We start from the raw sequence: 26,689 nt of genomic DNA, 5'->3' as shown, positions 1-26,689 counted from the left end.
ATGCCACTCCTTCTTTCTTAATAAATGTTCAATCCTATTTTGTTTCCTTCTTTTTATCACATTCAATAATTGCCTTTGATCTCCCACTCTTCTCAGTACCTCATCATTCTTCACTCTTTCCATCCTTCGCCATGTCCACATGTCAAAAGCCTCCAGTCTTGCCCTATCTGTCCTCCTCAATGTTTATGTTTCAGCGCCATACACGAGGACACCCCTCACAAAACATTTTATTAGTCTTTTCCTCAGATCATTAAACATACTGCTGTAGAAAATTCACCTTTCAGGGTGGTTAGCAATCCTTGAACCCTTGAAAACCATGAATCTTACATAACCTTGAACAACCGGGGAAAAGTCGGGAAATTCAAACAAAGTTATAATATAAAAACATTATATTAAGTCAGTTGTTATGATTTTTTGCGTTGTTGAACGTATATTTACAGCTCCTCCCAACTTCTGAGAGGTCTGCATACTTCGTAGGTTCTACTGTGATTGCTAGATGGCTTTAGCAGTATCAGCATAAAAATTCTTCAGTTGTGAAATCTTCTTATTATTTCTTGTTTCATGAGTATTAGGTGACGTTCAAGTTGTCTCTGTTTCGAGCGTTTTGTGTGCTTTTGGATTGACTTTTTTCAAATGTGCAGTGTGGAGGAGAAAAGTTTGGAGCAAATGATTTACAAAGTTCATGATGAGTATACAAGTGATGGACATGAACCATTTGACAATGATTCAGATTACACGTCTTCTGAGAATAGCAGTAGTTGTAGTCTTTTTAAAGATGAGTTGCTGCATATGTTTGTCATATTATTTTCACATATTGTGTTGTTCTAAAGGATTTTCAGCAGGTACATCACGAACTGAATGAGAGCATACAAGTCCAATGAATGTAAAATTGGGCTGTGTATACCCCAATGTTTCTGTTTGTGTCATACTGTACTACATGATTTTTTATAGTGAGTTCCAAACCATCATCACTACACTAAGTACATCTTACTTAGTTAGCAAAACTTCCACTGAGAACTGACATATCAAACATTTCACTCACGTCTAATTCGACCATAAAACATTCCTGCTTTTCACTAATTGAGGCCAGCTTCCTCTGCAAACGTTCTTTCTTTCTGACTTTCATTGTAATGATCTGGTGTACCAGCAAGGTTAGGTTCACACACTTGGTTATCATCTTTATTGTTTACTGTAATAACACCTGCCTTTGGCTTTCCAACAGTTCTCCTTTTCTTAAAAGCCTTCAGAGGATTTCTAGTCCTCTAGCCATCCCTGCTTAGCCATTTTGCACTTCCTGTCAATCTCATTTTTGAGACGTTTGTATTTCTTTTTGCCTGCTTCATTTACTGCATTTTTATATTTTCTCCTTTCATCAATTAAATTCAGTATTTCTTCTGTTACCCAAGGATTTCTACTAGCCCTCGTCTTTTTACCTATTAGATCATCTGCTGCCTTCACTACTTCATCTCTCAAAGCTACCCATTCCTCTTCTACTGTATTTCTTTCCCCCATTCCTGTCAATTGTTCTCTTATGCTCTCCCCGAAACTCTGTACAACCTCTGATTCTTTCAGTTTATCCAGGTTCCATCTCCTTCAATTCCCACCTTTTTGCAGTTTCTTCAGTTTTAATCTACAGTTCATAACCAATAGATTGTGGTCAGAGTCCACATCTGCCCCTGGAAATGTCTTACAATTTAAAACCTGGTTCCTAAATCTCTGTCTTACCATTATATAATCTATCTGAAATCTGTCAGTATCTCCAGGCTTCTTCCAAGTATACAACCTTCTTTTATGATTCTTGAACCAAGTATTAGCTATGATTAAGTTGTGCTCTGTGCAAAATTCTATCAGGCGGCTTCCTCTTTCATTTCTTAACCCGAATCCATATTCACCTACTACGTTTCCTTCTCTCCCTTTTCCTACTACCGAATTCCAGTTACCAATGACTATTAAATTTTCGTCTACCTTCACTATCTGAATAATTTCTTTTATTTCATCATACATTTCTTCAATTTCTTCATCATCTGCAGAGCTAGTTGGCATATAAACTTGTACTACTGTAGTAGGCGTGGGTTTCGTGTCTATCTTGGCCACAATAATGCGTTCACTATGCTGTTTGTAATAGCTTAGCCGCACTCCTATTTTTTTATTCATTATTAAACCGACTCCTGCATTACCCCTATTTGATTTTGTATTTATAACCCTGTATTCGCCTGACCAAAAGTCTTGTTCCTCCTGCCAGTGAACTTCACTAATTCCTACTATATCTAACTTTAACCTATCCATTTCCATTTTTAAATTTTCTAACCTACCTGCGTGATTGAGGGATCTGACATTCCACGCTCCGTTCCGTAGAATGCCAGTTTTCTTCCTCCTGATAACGTCGTCCTCCTGAGTAGTCCCCACCCTATTTTACTTCTGGAATATTTTACCCAAGAGGACGCCATCATCATTTAACCATACAGTAAAGCTGCATGCCCTCAGGAAAAATTACGGCTGTAGTTTCCCCTTGCTTTCAGCCGTTCGCAGTACCTGCACAGCAATGGCGTTTTGGTTAGTGTTACAGGGCCAGATCAGTCAATCATGCAGACTGTTGCCCCTGCAGCTACTGAAAAGGATGCTGCCCCTCTTCAGGAACCACACGTTTGTCTGGCCTCTCAACAGATACCCCTCCGTTGTGGTTGCACCTACGGTACAGCTATCTGTATCACTGAGGCACGCAAGCCTCCCCACCAACGGCAAGGTCTGTGGTTCTTGGGGGGATACCAGTGATTATTCTTCTATAAAACAGAGACTTCAATGAACAGAATTCACTATGAATATTTTCCGGATCACAAAAGAGTAAATAAACATGAAACACATGACAATCGAGCAAGTGATATATATCAAACTATCACAGGTTAGCCACAACACTTACTTTCTACATCTACATCTACAATTATACTCCGCAAGCCTCCCAACGGTGTGTGGCAGAGGGCACTTTACGTGCCACTGTCATTACCTCCCTTTCCGGTTCCAGTCTCGTATGTTTTGCGGAAAGAACGACTGCCAGAAAGCCTCCATGCGCGCCCAAATATCTCTAATTTTACATTCGTGGTCTTCTCGGGAGGTATAAGTAGGGGGAAGCAATATATTCGATACCTCATCCAGAAATGCACCCTCTCAAAACCTGTACAGCAAGCTACACCGCAATACAGAGCACCTCTCTTGCAGAGCCTGCCACTTGAGTTTGCTAAACATCTCCGTTACGCTATCACGCTTACCAAATAACCCTGTGACAAAATGCGCCGCTCTTCTTTGGATCTTTTCTATCTCCTCCGTCAACCCGACCTGGTACGGATCTCACACTGATGAGCAATACTCAAGTATACGTCGAACGAGTGTTTTGTAAGCCACCTCCTTTGTTGATGGACTACATTTTCTAAGGACTCTCCCAATGAATCTCAACCTGGTACTTTCCCTCACATCACTAAAATGTACATGATGAGCATGTAAATTCATGAGTACAACATTTGATAGCAGTTCAACAGCACCACAGTCGGTCATGCCCATGCAGAACGTATTTCAAAAAACATCTTGAAAATAGTTGTAGTCATCTGAACTGAATAAATTATATATCAATTGAAAGGGGAAAGTCTGTCAATTTTTAAAATGGCAAAAAGTTAAAACTGAACATTTTATGATTTTGAACCTTTCCAGAGCCTCTTCAGGTTAGTGCAAATGGGTGATTTTTGTCACCATGACTGTTTTATCACTCTTGTCGGGTCTGTGTGTGTACTCAGAGATGCGCGCATGTTACGACGTGACAACCTGCCAATCTGCGAACAAGCCCTTGACAAAACTGTCACTGTGTTGCTAGGAATTGATAGCCACATGAGTTTGAGTGACAAAATTGTCACTTTCCGCACATTCACCGCTCCCCATTTGGCTGCCAACTGTCAGAACAGTGGCTTATATGAATAAAACGAAGAATGCAATTTATTTTTGGAATTTTGTATTAGTAAAGTGTGTTGGACAATGTACTTCACCTGAGGGTGAGTGAAAGAACGTCAGAAAAATTAATAACTGTTTAATTACAAAACTGGAGACTTGTTTCTCATAACGAAACCTCACAGACAACCGCTTAGTGAGTGGACCATGGTGTGTCATATGTAACTAAAATCATCTCGTGTTAGAAAACTAACAGTTCTGGTTTGGAGTATATGACAATGTGATGTATTGTTAATATTCTGTTCGCATTGTGTGTTCACCTAACTTCAATACTAAAAAAATTTCCCACGTGTCGAAGGTTCAGTAACATCGTCAGAAAATGCATATTGTCTTTATAATTTGTTGCTGCACATAAAACTAAAATTGAAACATAGTTCAACTCTTCTAGAACACACTGATGCCAATTCAATAATTGTACACTGAGTTTGCCTGTTTGAACGAGTTGAATGAAATGTATGTTAATAAGGTTAACAGGTGAAGTAATTCATTAAAACTTTTGACTACCATTCGAAAATATTGAAAAAAAATTTCATGGAAACTGTTGAAGTCTATGAAACATTGTGTAAAACTTTCCACTTATTAGGCTGCCACTCCAAAGAGGGTGTACACAGTATTCTTTTTTTACAAACAATGGAAAATCCAGGATGGAATGTAACAATATTAGAGAAGGAAAGTTGCTATTCACCATATAGCGGAGATACTGAGTCACGATAGGCGCAACAAAAAGATTCGCTCTATTATGGCTTGGCAGTGTGGTTTTAGTTATCTGAGAATGGTGACGTGTGTGCCAGTTGCTTTTCTGTGAGTGTGTGTGTGTGCATGTGTGTATGTCTGTCTATTGCTGACAATGGCCGTAATGGCCAAAAGCTATAATTGTGTGAATCTTTTTGTTATGCCTATTGTGACTCAGCATCTCCCCTATATGGTGAGTAGCAACTTTCCTTCTGTAATATTGTTGTATTCTTTTTTATGATATTTTCTTTTATGTCACAAGTGTTTGCAATAAAAATGACTGTTTCTCCTTAATCGATATGGTACTGATCTCGTAGGTAGCTGCCATTACCCATGGACTGGCTAAAATATGTGATTTTTTGGAAGTTACAACTCGTGTGTACAAATATGCTGTTGGAATTTCACATTTTTAGGTTTATTGGACTTTCTACTTTAAATAAACGTTTTGGTGTTGCTGACTACACAGATGAAACCTCAATTTAATAGTAATTATCACAGAAAAAAATTGAAAAGAAGTTCTAGTATTGAAATATATGAGCAAACACACAATCTTTTAATTTCCTTTACAGCACATTTACATCTACAGCAACACACAAAACACAAGATCAAAGCAAAATTTAGGACTTGCCGGTGAAATGGGACTGAAGTATGGTAAGTGTTCATACATGACCATCTTTTGGAACAGTGTTGCAGTAACTCCAAATGAAGAAAATGGTAGCAAAATCTATGGACACAACATTAGATTTTATTGTGTCTCACTGTTTAGAGGCACAAAACGCGTGGGTGTTTTCAGCTCGTTATGAAATGCAAATAAGTAGGAGGCTGAGTTGATAGGAGCTGAAGGAGTCCAGATTGCAATAATATGCAGTACGACACACTGTTAGAGAGAAGGATTATTATTCAAGAAACACATAGTACAATGAAATAACTTATCTACAGTAGTTTGTAGGACTGCAGCTGCGGCTATAAACTGACAATCTCGTAACATGGAGTACCATGAACTAATACAACATATTCTCAGGGACTAAGCTTGATGGGCTCTCCTCAGAGAATCAATGCAAACATTACAGAAATGGCTGAGGGCCAATTATGAAAGTGCGTCTGCCTAGGTTGAAATCTAGCTAAGAAGTGAATGGGGCACACTCCAGTTCCGTCGAGCTGCACAGCCCGCTAGAGTGCGCTGTGCTCGGCAGACGACAGGCTGCCAACCTTGTGTTGGCACGGCGTTGTAGTAGTATCTGTGGCAATGATACTATACCCCTGCCCCCCAAAACGTCGCGGCATCGTGGAATAAGACTTGTAACATTGGGAGGAGGGACCCGGGTGGTGGCAGAACTGAGGGGGCGAACAGAGAGACTGCCTGGGATGACTGCCCGCCCGTGGTCCCGCATTCACGTGAGGGAGCGAGGTAAAAACCCGGTACAAAAACCTCCTCAGACCGCAGACCACCCCCAGGTAGACCCGAAGGGGACGGGGAGAGCTCGACGTCCATGGGCTATGAGGCGATGCTGCGGCGGCGGCGTGCTGCGTGCATCCCTGGGATAATAAATGGCGGTGGCATTACACTCTCACTGGAAACAAAATTTTTAGGCTTCAACATGATTTTAAATGGCAGACGCACATAACAGAGAAAAATGTTGCAGCCTACATTTACTTGCACACAAAGCAAGCTTCCACCTGTTCAAATTTCATACTGTGTCAAGTTACACAGTATTCTACAGTATGGGATTATATTCTGGAGTACAACAACTACTAGCTCAGTCATCTTCTTGCCCAAAAGAGAGCTATAAGAGCAATGCACCATGCAAGACAAACAGATTTCTGCAGCCCGTCTTTCAGAAGTCTGTGGTCTTCCCATTTCCCTGCATTTTTGTTATAGTAATGTGTAAACAAATGAGAAAGAATTTAAAGGAGATAAATAAAAATGCTACGTGAATGTGATACCAGTCAAAAAGACAAACTCCATGTCCAGTAAGTAAGGACAGCAGCAACAGCCTTTAAAGCCTCCACTACAAATAGTGCTATATGGATGTACAAGTTTAATTGTCTGCCACATGAAATAAAAATTATTTCAACATTTTCACTGTTTTATAAATCCCTAACAGCATTCTTATTAGATCACTGCTTCTATTCAGTGCCAGAATTTTTAGACCATGTGAATATACAAAAACTCCAAGATCGAATAGAATTAAAAATATATTTTGATGTTATATGTAACTTGTATATAAACTGAAGAGCAAAAGAAACTGATACATCTGCATAATATTGTGTAGGGTCCCTGTGAGCACATAGAAGTGCCGCAACACAGTGTGGCATGGACTCGACTAATGTCTGAAGTAGTGCTGGTGGGAATTAACACCATTGAATCCTGCAGGGCTGTCCATAAATCCGTAAGAGTACGAGGGGGCAGAGAGCTCATCTGAACAGCATGTTGCTAGGCATCCCAGATATGCTCAATAATGTTCATGCCTGGGGAGTTTGATGGGCAGTGAAAGTGTTTAAATTCAGAAGAGTGTTACTGGAGCCCACTCTGTAGCAATTCTGGACATGTGGAGTGTCGCATTGTCCTGCTGGAATTGCCCAAGTCCGTTGGAATGCACAGTGGACATGAATGGATGCAGGTGATCAGACAGGATGCTTAAGTATGTGTCACCTGTCAGAGTCGTATCTAGATGTATCAGGGGTCTCATATCACTGTAACTGCATTCACCCCATACTATCACAGACCCTCCACCAGCTTGAACGGTCCCCTGCTGAGATGCAGGGTCCATGGATTCATGAGTTGTCTCCACACCTGTACACGTCCATCCACTCAATACAATCTGAAACATGACTTGTCTGACCAGGCAACATGTTTCCAGTCATCAACAGTCGAATGTCAGTGTTGTCAGACCCAGGCAAGGCGTAAAACTTTGTGTTGTGCGGTCATCAAGGTTATACGAGTGGGCCTTCAGCTCCGAAAACCCATATTGATGATGGTCCATTGAATGGTTGGCATGCTGACACATGTTGATGGCCCAGCATTGAAATCTGCAGCAGTTTGGGGAAGGGTTGCACTTCTGTCACGTTGAACGATTCTCTTCGGTCATTGTTGGTCCCATTCTTGCAGGATCTTTTTCGAACAGCATAAATGTCGGAGATTTGATATTTTACTAGATTGCTGACATTCACGGTATACTCCTGAAATGTTCATAAGGAAAATCCCCAGTTCATCGCTACCTTGGAGATGCTGTATCCCATCGCTCGTGCACTGACTATAACACCATGTTCAAACTCACTTAAATCTTGATAACCTGCCATTGTAGCAGCACCAGTCAATCTAACAACTGTGCACAAGACACTTGTCATATATAGGCATTGGCGACCACAGTGCTGTATTCTGCCTGTTTACATATATCTGTATTTGAATACGCATGCCTATACCAGTTTCTTTGGCGCTTTTGTGTATATCTGTGTGTGTTTCTTTGTGGGTGTGGGTGTGTGTGTGTGTGTTTTTTTTTTAATGAAGAATTTTCCAGAATTTTTTGAAGAAGAGAAAAGTTTGGCCTGCAAACCTTGATGCCTTAAAAAAATAATAAAAAGAACAATGATGAACACTTGATTCAAAAGCAAAAATTTCAGGAACAAATTCATCATGGATAATGAGACTTCTTCTGATTTCGGTGTAAGACTCCTGATTTTTCCACTTTTTCTGCCACCTCCCATTTATTCCACTCTTTCTCCCAATTTTAGCTAATTTTCTTCAAACTCAACACATTTGTTTTGAATCCCTACCATTTTTTCTTCTATCCTGCACATTTTGTAGAATGTATACCTGTAATGCTCTGTGTTGTACTCTATTTAAAATTGTTTATGTATGTTGTCATTGTGCGTAAGTGAAGTTGCTTTTTTAAAGAAAGAAAACTAGGTCCAAACAGCCTGTAATATATTTATTGTAATACATTACAGCTTGTTTGGAACATGTTGCCTTTCTTAAAACATATAAGGCTGTATATCCCCACAAGAAAAAAAAATTCTAAAAAGTTCCTTATTCATCAACATTTTTAAAATTGGTATAAATCCTTAAGAGTGGATGGTTATATGTGTTATTTTGTTACTCATATCCTTGAAAGCCATTATTTTTGGGTAAGTGGTTATTTAATGTGTATCTTATTCTTTATATTCATACCATTTTTATTTGGTGTTTTGTTTTTCATTGTGACCAAAAACTAACTCTGTTTTCTTGAAGCAATATTCAGAACAGTTTTCATGGAGTATCAAGTCTAGGGAAGGTCTGTTTGCATTTTGTACTCTTTGCCCATGTGACATTTGTATATCACAGGGTGGAGAAAACAATGCCCCAAAACACATGAAAAGAAAAAAGCACAAATAAAATGTTAAGTATGTGAATAACAATAAAAAATTGGAATTTGGTGTTAAAAATTAAAGTGGTAGGGTGATAATGGTGAATCCTTATTTATATTCTTTATTTTAAAACACAACATGACATTCAATTGTACTGATCATATGAGTCACCTTATCAGGAAACCATTCCTGGATAGTGTTTTTATGGTTGTTATATATCTTTATGACATCATAGGGAAGGACTCACATCAGTTGTCTTGGGATTACACTGAAAGTGAGCTGCAAACTTAATCTCCTGGTTTTTGGTCTTGAAGATTAGCATGTATTTCAGTATGCTGTTTTTTAAGTTTATTTTCACTGTTCCTTTCACTGACTCATTTTGCATCTCCTATATATCTGGTAATAAATGGGAATATTATCATAACATTCCCATAATGGCACTTTGTGTGTCATTTCATACGACACATTATTTCATGCTGTCTTTTATTCTTCCCTACAGATGAATACAAGTTGCTTTGTGGGACAAAAATGCCTGGGCAGATAGAAAACCCACTGAATAACAAAATGGAAGATATAGATGAATGTCATCTCATGCCTCTGATGTGTAATCACGGAACATGCATGAATCTGCCTGGCAGTTTTGAATGCCGCTGCAATCAAGGCTACAGATACGACATAGCCTCTCATCAGTGTATAGGTAATTGGTTGTCATAAAAATTTGCTGTGACATATGTTTGTGTAAACTAAAGAATTTCACACTTTCTTTTGTTTTTTCCAGATGAAAATGAATGCCTACATGTTCCAAGCCCGTGCCGTGGTAATGCACAGTGTGTTAATTCCCCTGGAAGATATGAGTGCCAGTGTCCTGAGGGCTATAAGCTGGGAATAGGACTGCATGATTGTATAGGTTTGTCTTCATTTCCAAAGGTTTTACCTTATTTTATATGTATTATATACACTAGACCCTCGCTAATCCGGCCATTCCTGGCACATATGGTGCCGGATTAGCGGGACTGCCTTAAATTTATTTTATTCGTTTATTTTGTTTTTCATTTATTTTGAAAACATAGGGGATATAGTGTACCGTACTTTATTAAACTGAAGGCTACAATTTTAAAACATAGAGCATATACTTTATTAAATTCAAAAATACATTAATTTTCAAAGGAAACTTAGTCCTTGAGTGTATAATGTACATAATTATACAGTCGTATCACTCACTATGAAACATGTTCCTAAATTTTAACTGCCGCAATGATGATACGTGACGGTGGCATGCTTTATCACGCAACCTCTTTACAAGCATTACATTGGTACTGCACGTATCTCGTTGTTGCATAATGTACTCCAGGAAGACCTCGGCAGCTTCAGCACCAGCAGTGTGAGAAATCTTCATGCTCTCTCCTCCTGTGTCCTCTTTTTCATCACTTTTATCATTACTTTCTTGCACGCTTTTGATTATTTATTCATCGGTCAAAGTTTGGTCCGTATCACAATTTCCCTCATTCAATCACTCAGTAACACCTTCATCATCAATTTCTTCTCCTCCTGGAAGGTTGTGCCACATGTCAGTGTACAAAGTAATTGATAATTCCGAATTGACTGGCTCATCGCTGTCACTCACTACTGGATCCAACTCGGCATCAATGGATGGCCACAATTTTCTCCAGCTCTTCATTATGGTAGCGCCCTCCACTTTATCCCATGCTTCAGCTGCTTGGAAAACAACATCACATATGTTAATTGCTTTCCACACCTTCAGCATAGTCTCAGTAGAGTCGTTTTCACTTCCATTCAGTAAGGAGACGAGAAGTGAATATCGATAATGACGTTTAATTCATTCCAAAATTCGCTGCTGCATGGGCTTAATTAGGGCTGTCACATTTGGCAGAAGAAAGAGTGCTTGTATACTATCGGACTTTAGAGAAACATCTGAAGGATGACTGGGAGCATTGTCAATTATAAGGATATCTTTCAGTGGAAGCTTTTTCTTCTTTAGTTCTTTTCTCATTGCTGGTACAAACGTTCCATGGAACCACGGAGAGAATATTTGTCTATCCATCCACGCTTTCTTCTGAGGGTGATACTGCACTGGTAGAGTATTTATGTCAGTGTGTTGAAACCAATGCGGATCTTGGGATTTTCCAGTCACCATAAGCGGTAGTTTATGACTCCCATTTGCATTACAACACTCCCTTAATGTTACACACTGTTTCTGTTGCTTGTAACCACAAGCTTCCTTCTCATTCTTGGCAGCTAATGTTTTTGAAGGAAGCATCTTGTAAAAGAGTCCTGTTTTATCAGCATTATACAAGGTGTCAGCAGTTAAATCTTCTTCCTCCATTGTCTTCCGTATCTTGCTTACAAACTCATCAGCATCCTTATCATTAGCTGAGTGACTTTCCCCGGTGGCTGTCAGCTGCCAAATGCCGTGTCGTTTTTTCCAGTTTGATAGCCGCCTTCGCTCACTGCAAACAAGTTACTACCACCAAGTTGTTTGTTAAATGCAACTGCTTTTTCCTTTATAATCGGGCCACTGACTGGAATTCCTTTCTTGCGTTGTTGTATGAACCATCTATAAACAGCTATGTCCAGTTCTTCATTCTTGCTCTATCTCGTAACCTTCCATTTTCCCAACTCACTGTCCATTTGTCTCGAGTACTGTCGAATAACATCTTCTATCTTTTGGTGTCATAAATAGTAGCTCATCCAACACTGAATGTAGCAGCAATGGCTTTCTGCAAAGAACCTGGATTTAACTTATCTAAAATTTCGAGTTTCTGCTTGAGGTCTAGCGTAACGTGTTTTCTTTTAGAAGACATGATTCCGAACTGTAAAGAAAGCTACAATTTCAAATACAGTATATAAAGCTTTGTTTAACTAAGCACTGTTGCATACGATACTTCATTGTGCACTTGTTTTTGGATGTGCGCCAGATTACTGAGAGGCCGGACCACTGAGGGCTGGATTAGCGAGAGTCTAGCATATTCACAGATACAGATAGTACCATTGATGCACTTGGGCTGCATCATTGTGCAAATGAATAGGAAATACAATTTACAAACTAAAATTATGCACCATACAAAGGATTGCAGGTGTTAAGTGTTTAACCAAGTTAACAATTTGAGAATGGTTTGTTGTAGACAGGAAATAAGAATGACACAGTTTGCTAATGGCATAGCATAAGTTGCCAAAAAGGAACAGTAACTGAGTTGACTGATTAGTGAAATGTAACATGTGCTAACTAATGGCTATAAAGTGTGCACAAATGGAAAGCAAACAGGTAAAAAGCGTGTGCAGGTGGTTGACATGCCAGACGTTTATGTTAAACTTGGGACAAGATTCTCTTGCAGAGATGGACAAATTTTGCTGTTGTGGAAGCAGAATAAATAAAGAAGGAGTAGTAGAGGGAATGAATCAGAGGGACAGGCATAGAGATATGAGTTCAGAGAAAAATTGCCAATGGTGTGATATGCAGCTGCTATGGTGAACTGAAGAGGTTAGCTGGCAAGTGACAGGAGTGGAGAGCTGCATAAATCTAACCTTTTGGTTTATGACCAAAACAACAATATTTAAATAATGTAACACTTTATACAACAATTATTTTATGCTGTGGCTCAGGACAGTTTCAGTTTTAAAAGTATTATTTAACAGTGCTGTCCATTGCAGACCAAATATAACATAGCACATTACAGTGGAAAATCCAGGATGGAACGTAACAACATTATGAAAAGAAAAGTTGCCACTCACCATATTGCAGAGATGCTGAGTCGCAGATAGACACAACAGACTGGCCGGAAGCTTATATGTGACAGTCTTTTTGTTGTGACTAACTGTGACTTAGCGTCACCACTATTTGGTGAGTGGCAACTTTCCTTTACATAATATAGCACATAACAGGGTGTACACAACAATATGTCTAATATGGCAAACATTATAGAATGCAGCCACACAACTTCGAGCATCCTCAGCAGAATCTGAGCTAGCTGGATGTCGTTGTCCAAAGTCAACAATCAGTTATAATGCTAGGATTTAACCAGTGGCTGTTCCATCACATCAACAAGCATCTGACCAGTTGAGATGTTTCCACGGGTATTTCAACATAGTAAATTTTCTATCTGTGAATCAATATTTGTTGTTATCTTGCTTTTGGTGTGACCTTTTTTGCCACTGCTTTTGATAAATATGTAGTTGCATTATTGTCTAACACCTTTGTAAGAAACTGGAGATGTTACTATCATTAATTTGGGAGCCATAATGTTTATTTAATTGCTGAAATCAATGCCATATACTCTGCCTTAGTTGCTGAAAGAGGTACTGTTAGTTGTATCTCTGTGTGATTGTGTGTGTGTCTATATCAGTTTCCCTTTGTAAGCATTCTCTCCTGTGAATTTGTGCTGAAAATTTACTTACACCCATGTAGATTTACGTTAGTAATATATTATTCCTCTAATTTCTCTGATAAACACAGAGATTTGCAGTTGACTTGTTGAAATTAAAATTTGTCAGTATCTTGTACAGTTTAAGATTCTGCAATAACCACCTCATTTAAAACCATAAATTGCATTTTAGTATCTAGATAAATATGTGTAACTTTTTTAGTAACTGTATTGTTTTTTGGGCTTTAAACATACATTTCTTCAGCTAATTCACCTTAAAAATGAAATGACTATATCTAAAAGATCAATATTTAAATCTTGTTTGGCACCAAGTGTGAACAGATACCTGGGTGAATTGTGCTTAATTCCTGCTGCATAGGTTTCCTCATAATCTAAACCTTTCTTTTGGGCACATACTTTGCTGACAAGATACACTTAATCAAACAATGGGAACTCTTGGTTTGAATATCAACAATATTAGGAAAAGGTTGCTACTCACTATATAGTGGAAATGTTGTGTCGCAGGCAGATACAACAAAAAGACTGGGTGGGGGATTTTTGGAATGATGCTGAGGCAAGCTTCGAGGTTAACAAATTCTGGAAAACTAATGGGGTGATTAGGGGGCAGTGGGGGCGGATCATGGTTGGATGGACTAGTGAGCTGAGTCAGACAGGGTTTTACATTGGTCTTTTGTTGAGTCAGATTGGTAGGGTTGATGGCAAAAAAGTGTTTCCACTGTAGGAACGGGGAGAAGGAGAAAAGGTCATTAACAAGTCCAGCACGATAGAATTTTGGAGTGAGGCAAAAGGTAAGGCTAATACTTGAGTGGGACTAAGGCTTTTGGAGGAAAGTTTCATGACTGTGTTTCGGGCCTGTTTAGGTTCTAGATTTAATATGGTGGTGGGAGGGAGTTTTAGGTAGGGTTTGCCAGCTGTGAGGGGATATGGGGGAGATTTGGAGACTGTTATAGAGGTGGTGCATAGTGGTAGTCCAAGTTGGGAGTAGGAAGTGAACAGTTGGAAGTGTTTTCTGAGATGATATTTTGCATGCTGCTCTATTTCCACTAACATCAATAATGCCCCTGGCCTTGCCACCATTGAACACTACCTCTCCCACTGCCCAACAGATTCCAGACCTACAGCCTCCTTCCTGGTCATCATGGTCAACTATATCCTCATCCACAATTATTTCTCCTTTGAAGGCATCACCTACAAACAAATCCAGGGTCTGATAATGGGCACCAGCCTATGCCATCCTATTCATGGGCCATCTAGAGGAATCCTTGATCACCCAGAATCCCAAACCCCTCACCTGGTTCATGTTCATTGATGACAGATTCATCAGCTGAATCGAGCGTGAGGATACCCTATCCACATTCCTCTAGAACCTCAACACCTTCTCCCCCATTCACTTCACCTGGTCCTATTCAACCTAACAGTCCACCTTCATTGATGTTGATCTCCACCTTAAAGATGGCTGCATCAGTACCTCTGCCCATATCAAACCTTCCAGCCACCAGAAATACCTCCACTTCGACAGCTGCCGCCCATTCCATACAGCCTAGCCACCTGTGGCTGTCACACCTGTAATGATGGGCAGTCTCTCTCGAAATATACCACGGGTCTCACTGAGGCCTTCACAGAGGGTAATTACCCTTCCAACTTTGTACAGAAACAGATCTTCCATGCCTTATCTCTCCAGTCACCCATCATCTCCCAAAGTCACACCTTCCAGCCAGGGAGGAGCGTTCCCCTTGTGACTCAGTACCACCCAGGAATAGAGCAACTGAATCACATTCCACCAGAGTTTCAAGGACCCCTCGGCCTGACTTGAAATGAGGTACCTCTGGTCGTGACTTGAAATGAGTAATATCCTACCTGCTATCCTTCGCACACCTCCCACAATAGTATTCGACCGCCCCCAAACCTACACAATATCCTTGTCCATCCCTACACACCCCCTGCTCCCAACTCCTTGCCTTATGGTTCATATCCCTGTAATAGACCTAGATGCAAGACCTGTTCCAAATACACTACTGGCCATTAAAATTGCTACACCACGAAAATGACGTGCTACAGACACGAAATTTAACCAACAGGAAGACGATGCTGTGATATGCAAATGATTAGTTTTTCAGAGCATTCACACAAGGTTGTCACCGGTGGCGACACCTACAATGTGCTGACATGAGGAAAGTTTCCAACCGATTTCTCATACACAAACAGCACTTGACCGGCGTTGCCTTGTGAAACGTTCCTGTGATGCCTCGTGTAAGGAGGAGAAATGCATACCAGCACATTTCCGACTTTGAAAAAGGTTGGATTGTAGCCTATCGCAATTGCAGTTTATTGTATCGTGACATTGGTGCTCTCATTGGTCAAGATCCAATGACTGTTAGCAGAATATGGAATCGGTGGGTTCATGAGGGTAATACGGAACGCCCAACGGCCTTGTATCACTAGCAGTCCAGATGACAGGCATCTTATCCACATGACTGTAACGGATCGTGCAGCCACGTCTCGATCCCTGAGTCAACAGATGGGGACATTTGCAAGACAACAACCATCTGCATGAACAGTTCAACGATTTTTGCAGCAGCATGGAATATCAGCTGGGAGACCATGGCTGCAGGTACCCTTGAAGCTGCATCACCGACAGGAGCACCTGTGCTGGTGTACTCAATGACGAACCTGAGTGCACGAATGGCAAAACGTCATTTTTTCAGATGAATCCAGGTTCTGTGTACAGCATCATGATGGTCGCATCCATGTTTGGTGACATCGCAGTGAATGCACATTGGGAGCATGTATTCGTCATCGCCATACTGGTGTATCACACTGCGTGATGGTATGGGGTGCCGTTGATTACATGTCTTGGTCACCTCTTGTTTGCATTGATGGCACTTTGAACAGTGGACTTTACATTTCAGATGTGTTACGACCCATGGCTCTACCCTTCATTCGATCCCTGCAAAACCCTACATTTCAGCAGGATAATGCACGACCGCATGTTGCAGGTCCTGTACAGGCCTTTCTGGATACAGAAAATGTTTGACTGTTGCCCTGGCCAGCACATTCTCCAGATCTCTCACCAGTTGAAAACGTCTGGTCAGTGGCTCGTCACAATATGCCAGTCACTACTCTTGATGTACTGTGGTATCGTGTTAAAGCTGCATGAGCAGCAGTACCTGTACACGCCATCCAAGTTCTGTTTGACTCAATGCCGAGGCGTATCAAGGCCGTTATTATGGCCAGAGGTGGTTGTTCTGGGTACTGATTTCTCAGGACCTATACGCCCAAATTGCGTGAAAATGTAATCACATGTCAGTTCTAGTATAATATATTTGTCCAATGAATACCCATTTATCATCTGCATTTCTTCTTGGTGTAGCAATTTTAATGGCCAGTAGTGTATCTTCCCCCCACCACCCACCCATCGCATGCATCACTTATACCAACAAAGGCATGGCTATCAGTGAAACCAGTCAAGTTATCTACAAGCTAAGCTACAACTACTGCACTGCATTCAATACGAGGATGACAGTCAACAAGCTGTCTGTCTGCATGAACGGCCACTGACAAACTGTGGACAAGAAACAGTTGGACTACAAGGTTGCTGAGCATGCTGCCCAACACAACATTCTTCATTTCAGTGACTGCTTCACTGCCTGTGCCCTCTGGATCCTTCCTATCAGCACCAGCTTTTTTGAATTGTGCAGGTGGGAACTCTACCTGCAGTATAGCTTACATTCCCATAACCTTCCTGGCCTCATCCTGTGTTAGTCATTGTCCTTTACTCACCTATCGCCTTCCCTGTTCCCATTCCAGCACTACACGGCCTTCTGTTCCACCAAAGCTCCCACAGCCTCTTACTTGTCTCCTTTATGGTGCCCCACCTTTGCCTCACATCCCTGCTCTCTGTCTAACCTCTGAATTGCACCTAGATGTCCTGCCCAGTCTCCACAATTTCCCTGTATGTTCCCACAAGTACCACTTTACTGTTACCCACTACTATCCTGCTGGCCCTCCCCCTTATATCCTTCTCCTTACACTCACCATCGAAATGGTTCAAATGGCTCTGAGCTCTATGCAACTTAACTTCTGAGGTCATCTGTCACCTAGAACTTAGAACTAATTAAACCTAACTAACCGAAGGACATTACACACATCCATGTCCGAGGCAGGATTCGAACCTGCGACCGTAGCAGTCGCTCGGTTCCAGACTGTAGCGCCTAGAACCGCATGGCCACTCCGGCATCACCATCCAGGTTGCTTCTCTCATCGTGTACAGTTGCTCCCAGTTGGGTCTTGGCACCCAGAGATAGTGGTCATGTGTGTGAGAGTTGCATTCGCATGAATGCATGATTGTTTGTGTGTGTCTGTCTGTGTATGTATTGTCTAATCCAGAAGAAGGCATTTTGGCCAAAAGCTTACTTGTTTAGATGCCTTTTTGTTGCATCTGTCTGCGATCCAACATTTATGCTTTATGATGAGTAGCAATTGTCATTATTGTTATCCTGGATTTTCCATTTTTCAATATTAGGTAGGAAAAGGATAGATAGCTACTGATAATAAAGATGACCTTTTGAGCAGCAGACAGGCACAACAGTAGGAATGTTACACACTATTGCTTTCAGCCAAAACCTGTTCAGCAAATAAAACACACACACATTCACACAAGCAAGCACACCCCACACACATGACCACTACCACCAGCAGTTCCAACTGGAATGTGACCATCATGTAAATAGCAATCTGGAATGGGGCATGGAAGGGGAGAGGGTTAGCAGGGTTTGGGGGTAAGAGAGAATGGCATGTAGGGGCTAGAGACTGCCAGCCACAGCCTCAGGAATGGGTGGAGGGGGGGGGGGGGGGGGGGGGGAGGAGGAGCAGGAAAGGGGAAAGGACAGGCAAGTGCATTGGCAGAGTGCAGCACACAAGGAGGGTGAGAGAATGTGAAAAGTAAGGAAGTGATAGAATGAGGGGTGGAAACAGTTCGGTGGAGGATGTGGGGGCAGTAGGTTACCATAGGCTTAGGCTGGAATAATTGCAGGAGTGGAGAAAGTGTTGTAAGAATAACTCCCATCTTTGCAGTTCACAAAAGCTGGTGTTCATGTGAAGGATGCAGATGGCCCGGGTTTGAAACAGCCATTGAAATCAAGCATGTTATGGTCTGCTTCATGCTGTGCCACAGGATGGTCTACTTTGCTCTCAGCAACAGTTTGGTGGTAGATGTCCAGCGTGGTGGACAGCTGGTTGGTAGTCATACCAATATAAAAAAATACAATGGTTGGAGCAAAGATAGTGTAAAACAGGCTGCTTTCAGAGATGGCTTGATCTTTGTTAGAGTAAAATATGCCTGCGACAGAACTGGAATAGGAAGCATTGGGTGTAAGGATTTGTCCGAGGGATATGATCCCTGTGGCAAGGGGATGGGATTGGGAGTGGCATAGGGATGGACTAGGATGTTGTGGAAGTTGGATGGGAGATGGAATACCTCTTTAGAGGGGTGAGAAGAGTCTTGGATAGGATATCCCTCATTTCAGGGTGTGATGATAAATAACACAGGCCAACAATGGAAAAAGTTTTTTGCTGAAAATATCTTATTCTTATGTTTTTTAGGATGGGAAATCCAAATATGATGCTTAAAAAACTGTATCACCCACCATTTCTTCACATTTTACAGTTAAATGTATTAAATTAAGCAATTTTTTTAAAGAATTTAACAGATTTTATGTAGTTAAAATAATTTAAAAAGGAGGTGTAATGAATGTAGATGACATTGGTAGCACTGCTGGAAAACATTTTCTGACAAAAAAAAGATCAATTCTATTTTTGTGTTAACAGGTGGTGTTTTGTTTACTGTCAACCTAACCTCCCTTACTTTCCTGTTTCCTGTACATGTGCTCAGTACAGTGTCTAATCGTGGTTGTAAAAACTCTGGTGACAGTTTTTTTGTTACATTTGTGGTGAATCTGTGATTTAAAAAACACCAAAGAAACATTACAGACGTTGTGAAAAAGATTTATCTATCATACTTTGGATCTAAACTTGGTGATCAAAATAAATCTTGGGTGGTGCATAAGGTATGTTATGTGCGTGTTGAAGATCTGAGAAAACGTCCAAAAAGGAGAAAAAAGCCTTTAGATTTGCTGTTCTTATGATATGGAGGGAGCCAAGAAATCATTCTGATGATTGCTATTTTTGCAGTGTTGATATTACTGGTCATAATTCGAACACCAAGAAGGCAAGAAGCTACCCTAACCTTCTGTCCACCATCCAACCAGAAGGGCATGGTGTAGATTTGCTGGTTCCTGAACCACCAGTTGATTTAAATTCTATTCCAACAGAAGTATTTTCTGATGCACAATCTGATTTACATGAACCAGATGATGATGAATTCCATTGTAATACAGAAAGTGTAGAGCCCAAATTGTTTACCCAGACCGAGCTTAATGATTTGGTTAGGGATCTGGGCTTAACGAAAGAAAAAGCTGAATTGCTTGGCTCTAGATTAAAGGAAAAGAACTTATTGGCAGTTGGAACCAGCATATTCATGTATAGAATGAGGAAGTTTTTTCAACAAGAAAGTGATTTAGTGTACTGCTCAGACATTCCCGGTCTGATGAATGAGTTTGGTATTGTATACAAAAATGAAGACTGGAGGCTATTTATTGATTCATCCAAAACTAGTTTAAAGGCTGTTTTATTACACAATGGTAACATGTATGCATCTATACCTGTTGGACATTCTGTATATATGAAAGAAAGCTTTGAAAACCTAGAAATAGTGCTAAATAAAATAGGCTATTCTGCTGATGGTTGGATGATATGTGGCATTCTAAAAGTAACATGCATGCTCCTTGGTCAACAAGGTGGCTTTACCAAATTTCCATGTTTCTTGTGTGAACAGAACAGTAGTGCTAGGGATCAACACTGGTGCAGAAATAACTGGCCTGTGAGGGAGTCTTTAAAATCTGGTGAGAAGAACATTCTATGCAGAAACCTTGTAGATCCAAAAAACCTACTCCTACCACCTGTACATATAAAGTTAGACCTAATGAAATAGTTTGTAAATGCTTTGCCTAAAGATGGACCATGTTTTAAGTATCTCTGCCAAAATTTTTCACACCATTCAGAAGCTAAACTAAAGAAGATGCCTTTGTTGGACCTGACATTAGAAAATCGATGTTTGATGTTAACTTTGAATCCACAATTACCTGAAATGAGAAAGAAGCATGGGTATCATTCAAGCAAGTTGTTAAAAAGTTCTTAGGACATGAAAAAGACTCAGAATATGTTTCTATTATAGCTACAATGTTAAAGAAGTTTAAAACTTTAGGATGTTTAATGAGTCTGAAAGTTCACTTTTTGAACAGTCACCTTGATTACTTCCCGGACAATGTGGGAGATGTTAGTGAGCAGCAAGGAGAGTGTTTTCACCAGGACATTAAAGTAATGGAAAAATGCTATTTAGGCCGCTGGAACACCAACATAATGCGGGACTACTGTTGGTCACGTCACCAAGAAGTTCAGCAAGTGACTCATCATAGAAAAAGCTACCCACACAAGAAGCTTCAAAGAAAAAAGAGAAAGAAAATACAAACCAATTCCAGCTGACAAGTGAAACTTCTGTTGACACATATCATTGTTTTAAGTAGCTTACTGTAAGTACAAACCATGCTTATGTTGTAACAAAGTGTTCCATTAATTACCCCATTTACCACATAGCATAAGATTTTTATAATATATAAAAAAAAGCATATTGCTCGAAAACTATAGGTGATACAAAAAACTAAGGCTTGATTTGGATTCAGCTCATAAAAATCTATAAAGATCAGCTATCAAAGTAAAAAAGTTTTTTAAAAAAATTTCATTGGCGTGTGTAGTCAAAGCACTGGCAGAGGATGTGGTTCATTTGTTCCAGTCCAGGGTGGTACTGGGTGGTGAAGGAAGCACTCTTCTGTAGCTGGTTCTTGGGGGTGGTGGGAGGATTGAGGGTGTGTGGGGAAATGGCACAGGAAATATGTTTGCATACTATGTCCTTGGGATAGTGCCTGCCTTTGAAGACCCTGGTAAGACTTTCAGCATACCTCAGAAAGTAGTTCTCTTCACTGCAGGTAGGCCGTCCACGACTGGCAAGGCTAAGTGACAGGTATTTTTTTTAATGTGGAAGGGATGGCAGCTGTCAAAATGTAAGTAGTGTTAGTGGTTGGTGGGTTTAATGTGGACAGAGGTGTGGATGGAGCCATCAGAGAGGAGGAGGCCAATGTCTAGGAAGGTGTTATGGTGGATCGAAGAGGACCAGTTGAATATCCAGGGAGAAGGTGTTGAGGATGTGAAGAAATGAGGACAAGGTGTGTTGGTCCTGAGCCCGGATCATCACAATATCATCAGTGAACCTGAACCAGATGGTTTTTGGATGCCAGGAAGTTTTCCTCTGGCATGGGATGTGCAGTGCGGGTGCCCTTGGCTGTGCTGCGGATTTTTTTGTGTACCTTCTCTACAAAGCAGAAGTATTTATGTGTTAAAATAAAGTTAGTTAGGTGAATATTGAATGAGGTAGTGGGTTTGAAATCTGAAAGACAGTGGGAAAGTTAGTGTTCAATTGTGGCAAGACTGTGCGTATGAGGGATGCTGGTATATAGGGAAGGGGCATCAACAGAAACCAGGAGGTAAAGGGTCGAGGATGGTAGAGAGACAGTGAAGGAAGTACTTGGTATCATTGATGTGAGAGGCTAGATTATAGGCAGATGGATGGAGGTGTTGGTCAATAGAGAGTCGGTGAAGGAAGTTGTTGGTATATTTGATGTGGTAGGCTAGATTATGGGAAGTTGATTGGAGGAGTTGATCAATGGAGGCCAAAATCCATTCACTAGGGGCACAGTAGCCAGCTACAGTGGGGTGTCCAGGACTGATGGGTTTGTGAATTTTGAAGAACATGTAGAAGGTGGATGTGCAAAGTGTTTCAGAGGTGAGGAGGGAAATGGATTAAGGGGAGAGGTTCTGGGAAGGGCCTAAGGCTTTAAGCAGTAAATAGAGGATATGTTGGACTTCTGGGAGGGGATTACTGGCAGAGTTTATACATGGATGAGTGAGACAACTGGTGAGGCCTTCTGCCCAGTAGTCACTGCGACTCATCACAATGGTGCTGGATTCTTTGTCTGCAGGGAGGATGATTAGGTCAGCATCTCTTTTGAGACTGTGTATGGCTGTTCTTTCCTCTACTGAAAGGTTGGTGTTCCTAGGAAGGGGCCTGGGGAAGGATGGTGAGACTGAGGTGGAGGTTAAGGGAAAGTGGGGGAAGATTGCTGTTAGATAGTGGTAGGAAGAGTTCACTGTTGGAATTAGGTTGGCTTTGGTTGTAGGGATTGTGACAAAGAAATGTTTCCTTTGCATGGATCAGAAGAGGGAGAGTAGGTTTTTGACAAGTCCAACATGGTTAAATTTGGGTATAGGGCTAAAGTGAGGCCTTTTGATAGAACTGAAACTTCTGTGGAGATAAGGATTCTGGTGGAAAGGTTAACAGCTGTGTTCCAGGATTGTTTGGGCTCTGGATTTGGAGAGTTGGTGGGAGTTTTGGGGGATGTGGCAAGGTGAAAAGGTCCTCTAGGCAGGGTCTCCTTTTCCATTCTCCATTTTTTCTCCCATACTGTACTACCCAACACTGTGTCTGGAGGTCTCTAGTCCCTGCACACCTCAACAGATAGTGCTCTTTTCTCCCCCCATCTGTATCCTTCCTCCTTCCCCACCTCCACTGCAGATTGCTATTCATATGAGAGTCTCTTTCCAGTCATAACAGCCAATGGTAGCAGTCATGGTGTGCAATCTATTCTTTTCCTAAGATGCATCTTATACCAAACAATGTGCTTTCTTGTTTTTAAAATCCAGTTGTTACTTCCCTCTTTGAGGGGGAACCACTGTTTCCCATAATCACTTCATCCTGGACATGTTAGGAAGCCAGAGCATAAAATAGAACCAACATTCAGTTTATACTTAGAACCTCACTTTTTACTTAGAACCTTATGTCATTCAACGTTGAAATTCAGTAATTTTTCGTACACACTCTTCCACATATGAATAACTTTCTAACTGTACTGTTTGCAGCACTCTGCATTTAAAATAATGATAGAATGAGTTAAAACCATCATTGCTCTTGTGATAGATATGTTCAATTGCTCTTGTGATAGATATGTTCATCTCATCTGTAATTTCTTACATGCTGCATCTCCATAGCTGCTCACACTGCCATTGTTCAGGTGTCTCAGAAATCTAACTCTGCCATCCCGTATGCATATTGCTGTCAACAATGCTAATTCAGTAAAAAACTATAGCATTTATTCAGTGAGCACTAGATGGAAAAATGACGTACACTTGGACAACACTACTTTAAGCATTGTGCAAAAAGGTGAACATTATTCACCAGGTTTCATTTTCAGTACTCTTCCAACAGAACTGAAAAGAATGAGTGATAAACTCCAAGTATTCAGATCCAACTTAAAAGGTTTCCATGTCACACTCTCCTATTATGTTCAGGTGTTTGCAGTAGTTGAGAATTTTTCTCTTTAATGTGTAATTTATTCTTATAGCTTCTGGATTTTTCATCTTTTATTTATTCTTTAAGACTTTCTTTGTAAATTTTCTAGCCAGAATCCTGTAAATTTTGTATTGACTTGCGCCATTCCCAAGTAGAGTTGATCCCCATGGCCCCACAGAACTTGATAAATAAACAAAGTAAAATAAATAAATAATCAGATATGTCCCCATTGAGAATTGGAACATGTGATTATTTTCACTTTCGATAATTTCCTCAGATGGTGGGATTTTGTTGGTATTGAAATAAGCTTCTTCAGTTGGTGGGAATGTGTTGGTAATGAGATGAGTCCTAATGTCAACTTTACATGCTCAGATAATTATATTTCAGCCATAGATTCTTTTCCATTTCAAATAACCTGTGTTACCTTTAAGCGAAGAGGTTGAGTCTTGGACCTATGATCTGTGGCTTAGTGCAGTTTATTTTTGGTGTATTTTCTTTGTTAATGCTCTATAAAGTTGAACATGTACAAGATGAACAGTCAATGCAAACAATGCAACAGTGATGGAGCATGCATAGTGGTAAGCTTTTTACAGTCTAGATGAAATTGTAATTAAATAAATTGTAAAATTTTAATATTATATAATACAAGTTGACATAACGGCACCAAGAATGTTATTTAACTTGAGCTCTGTATCTGTGTGTGCTCTGTATCTGTTTTCTGTAGTGCTTTAATGATTCTAAGAAAATATGTATTTTCTTTTTTCTGTATTGCTGGTCAAAGAATTTACTGTAAACATTTTTATATAATTATGTACTCAAATGTCTGTATATGCTATAAGATTATCATATTGTATTTGTAAACAACTGACTCATTGCATGTCCTCGTGAACCCAACATAGTTGGACCTATGGAACATGAAATAAAATCAAAATCAAATCAAATCAATCAATCAATAAAAATTTCTAAAATACCTTCTTTGTGAATATATGTTAGAGTACCAGATGGAAAGAAGAGCTTCTCAGTGTAACAAATAATGTTGTTAACTGCAAATCAATCTCTATTCATATTACATCAAGGTAGGTCTTATTCTTTGGCAGTAAGCAATGTACTTACGCAGATTTTAAGAAGGAACTAGTAGATAAACAGCAGCTAATTTCTATAAGTGGATAAGCAACCGCTTTCTCATATTGCAGGGTTCCTGTAAATTTTTTCATCTTCATTTATTGAATATGAGGTGTGGCAAGTAAATAATAAGACTGGTGTCAGAAATGTGATTTTAATGTGAACAAATTTACAACTAACTGTTATCCCCTTCAGCATATTCCCCTCCCCTATCTCTGAACCACTGGATATGTGCCTTCCATTGTTCAGAGCAGTGCTGTAGGTCATCTGTTGTCACTCTCTTCAATAATGCTTGTCATTTCTCCCTTTACCTCTTCAACAGACTAAAAATGCATTCCCTTCCAATGCAATTTTCATTTCAATTGAAAGGTAAAAGTGATAGAGAGCCAGTTATGGTGAATTAGGATGGAAGTTTGAGAACAGAAATGCACTTGTCCGCTAAAAACTATTTCACAGATAACAGCATTTTAGGCTGGCGTGTTGTCCTGACGCAAAATCCACTCATTGTTCTTTCACAAATTCAGTCGTTTCTTCCTTATTCTTTCCCTCAGCTTGATTAGAACTTCTTTGTAATATTTATGGTTAACAGTTTGACCCTCAGCACACATTCCATTATGATAACACTTCTCATATAAAAAATGAACAACATTACCTTCAATTTTGACTTGCTTGTCCATACTTTTTTCATTCTTGGCAATGACGCTTTGTTTGTGGGTCATACTGCAAGATCCACGTTTCATCACATGTGATGATGTGTGAGAAAATAAAGTGTTTTGTTGAGTCATTCCAAGACATCAGAGCAAATGTTCTTCCGATGGCCTTTTTGTTCTTGAGAGAGGTTTTTCAGAACAAGTCTTGCACAAACTTTTTTCATGGTTAATTCATCATGCAATATTTGTCTTACTGTCTCTTTGTTCACACTCACCATGTCTATGAGCTTCAAGATGCTCAAGTATTGGTCATTCCACATAATTTTATTAATTTTCCTGAACTCATAGATTGACTGGGACATTCATCATCTTCAACTCTTCCTGCCTTCTGAAAACTGGTTGTAACATTCAGAAACTTCTGCACGTGACATAGCATTATCTTCAAGCACCTCCTTTAATGTATGAAAACATTCAGCTGCCAACTTTTCTAATTTCACAAGTAATCTGAGGTTAATGTGCCGCTCAATTTTTAAGTTCACCATGCTTGCGGCACCACTACAGAAGAATGTCTGTTACAATAAAAGCTCAGAAGTAAACTAAAGTAGGTAGAAAGATGAAATGAATGGTGGCTGCTCTTGAAGATTCAGGGTCAACTGCATTCCAGTACCAACTCCCCCATACAGCTGTGTGGTAGGAGGTGTGTAGTCGCATTATTTAATTGCCACACATAGTGTATAAGCACAATCAGAACTCATCAATTTAATAACAATATGTTTTTAACACAATGTACAGACTTAATTTCTGACTGCTACACTGCTTTTCTCTCTGTTAATGTACATCTTGCTCACTCATATCCCCAAAGCTCCATGGAACATTGTCAAGTAATGAATGAACGAATATTCAAAATTATTAATAATGTTTTTGGTTAAATGTGG

At 40.1% G+C, this 26,689-nt stretch overlaps 1 protein-coding gene across 1 annotated transcript in view; it reads left to right on the top strand.

Annotated features, from left to right (window-relative positions):
* The window catches only part of LOC124622681 (fibrillin-2-like), a 631,069-nt gene that overhangs the window by 494,340 nt on the left and 110,040 nt on the right, over positions 1-26,689 (top strand). Inside the window, 2 exon segments of the mRNA XM_047148470.1 lie at positions 9,566-9,763; positions 9,845-9,973. Of these exon segments, the coding sequence (XP_047004426.1) occupies positions 9,566-9,763; positions 9,845-9,973 (327 nt within the window).

The sequence above is a fragment of the Schistocerca americana genome, chromosome 7 (assembly GCF_021461395.2).
Source record: "Schistocerca americana isolate TAMUIC-IGC-003095 chromosome 7, iqSchAmer2.1, whole genome shotgun sequence".
Taxonomy (NCBI): Eukaryota; Metazoa; Arthropoda; class Insecta; order Orthoptera; family Acrididae; genus Schistocerca; species Schistocerca americana.
Note: the sequence above shows the minus strand (reverse complement) of the source record. Positions and strands in the feature narration are given on the sequence as shown.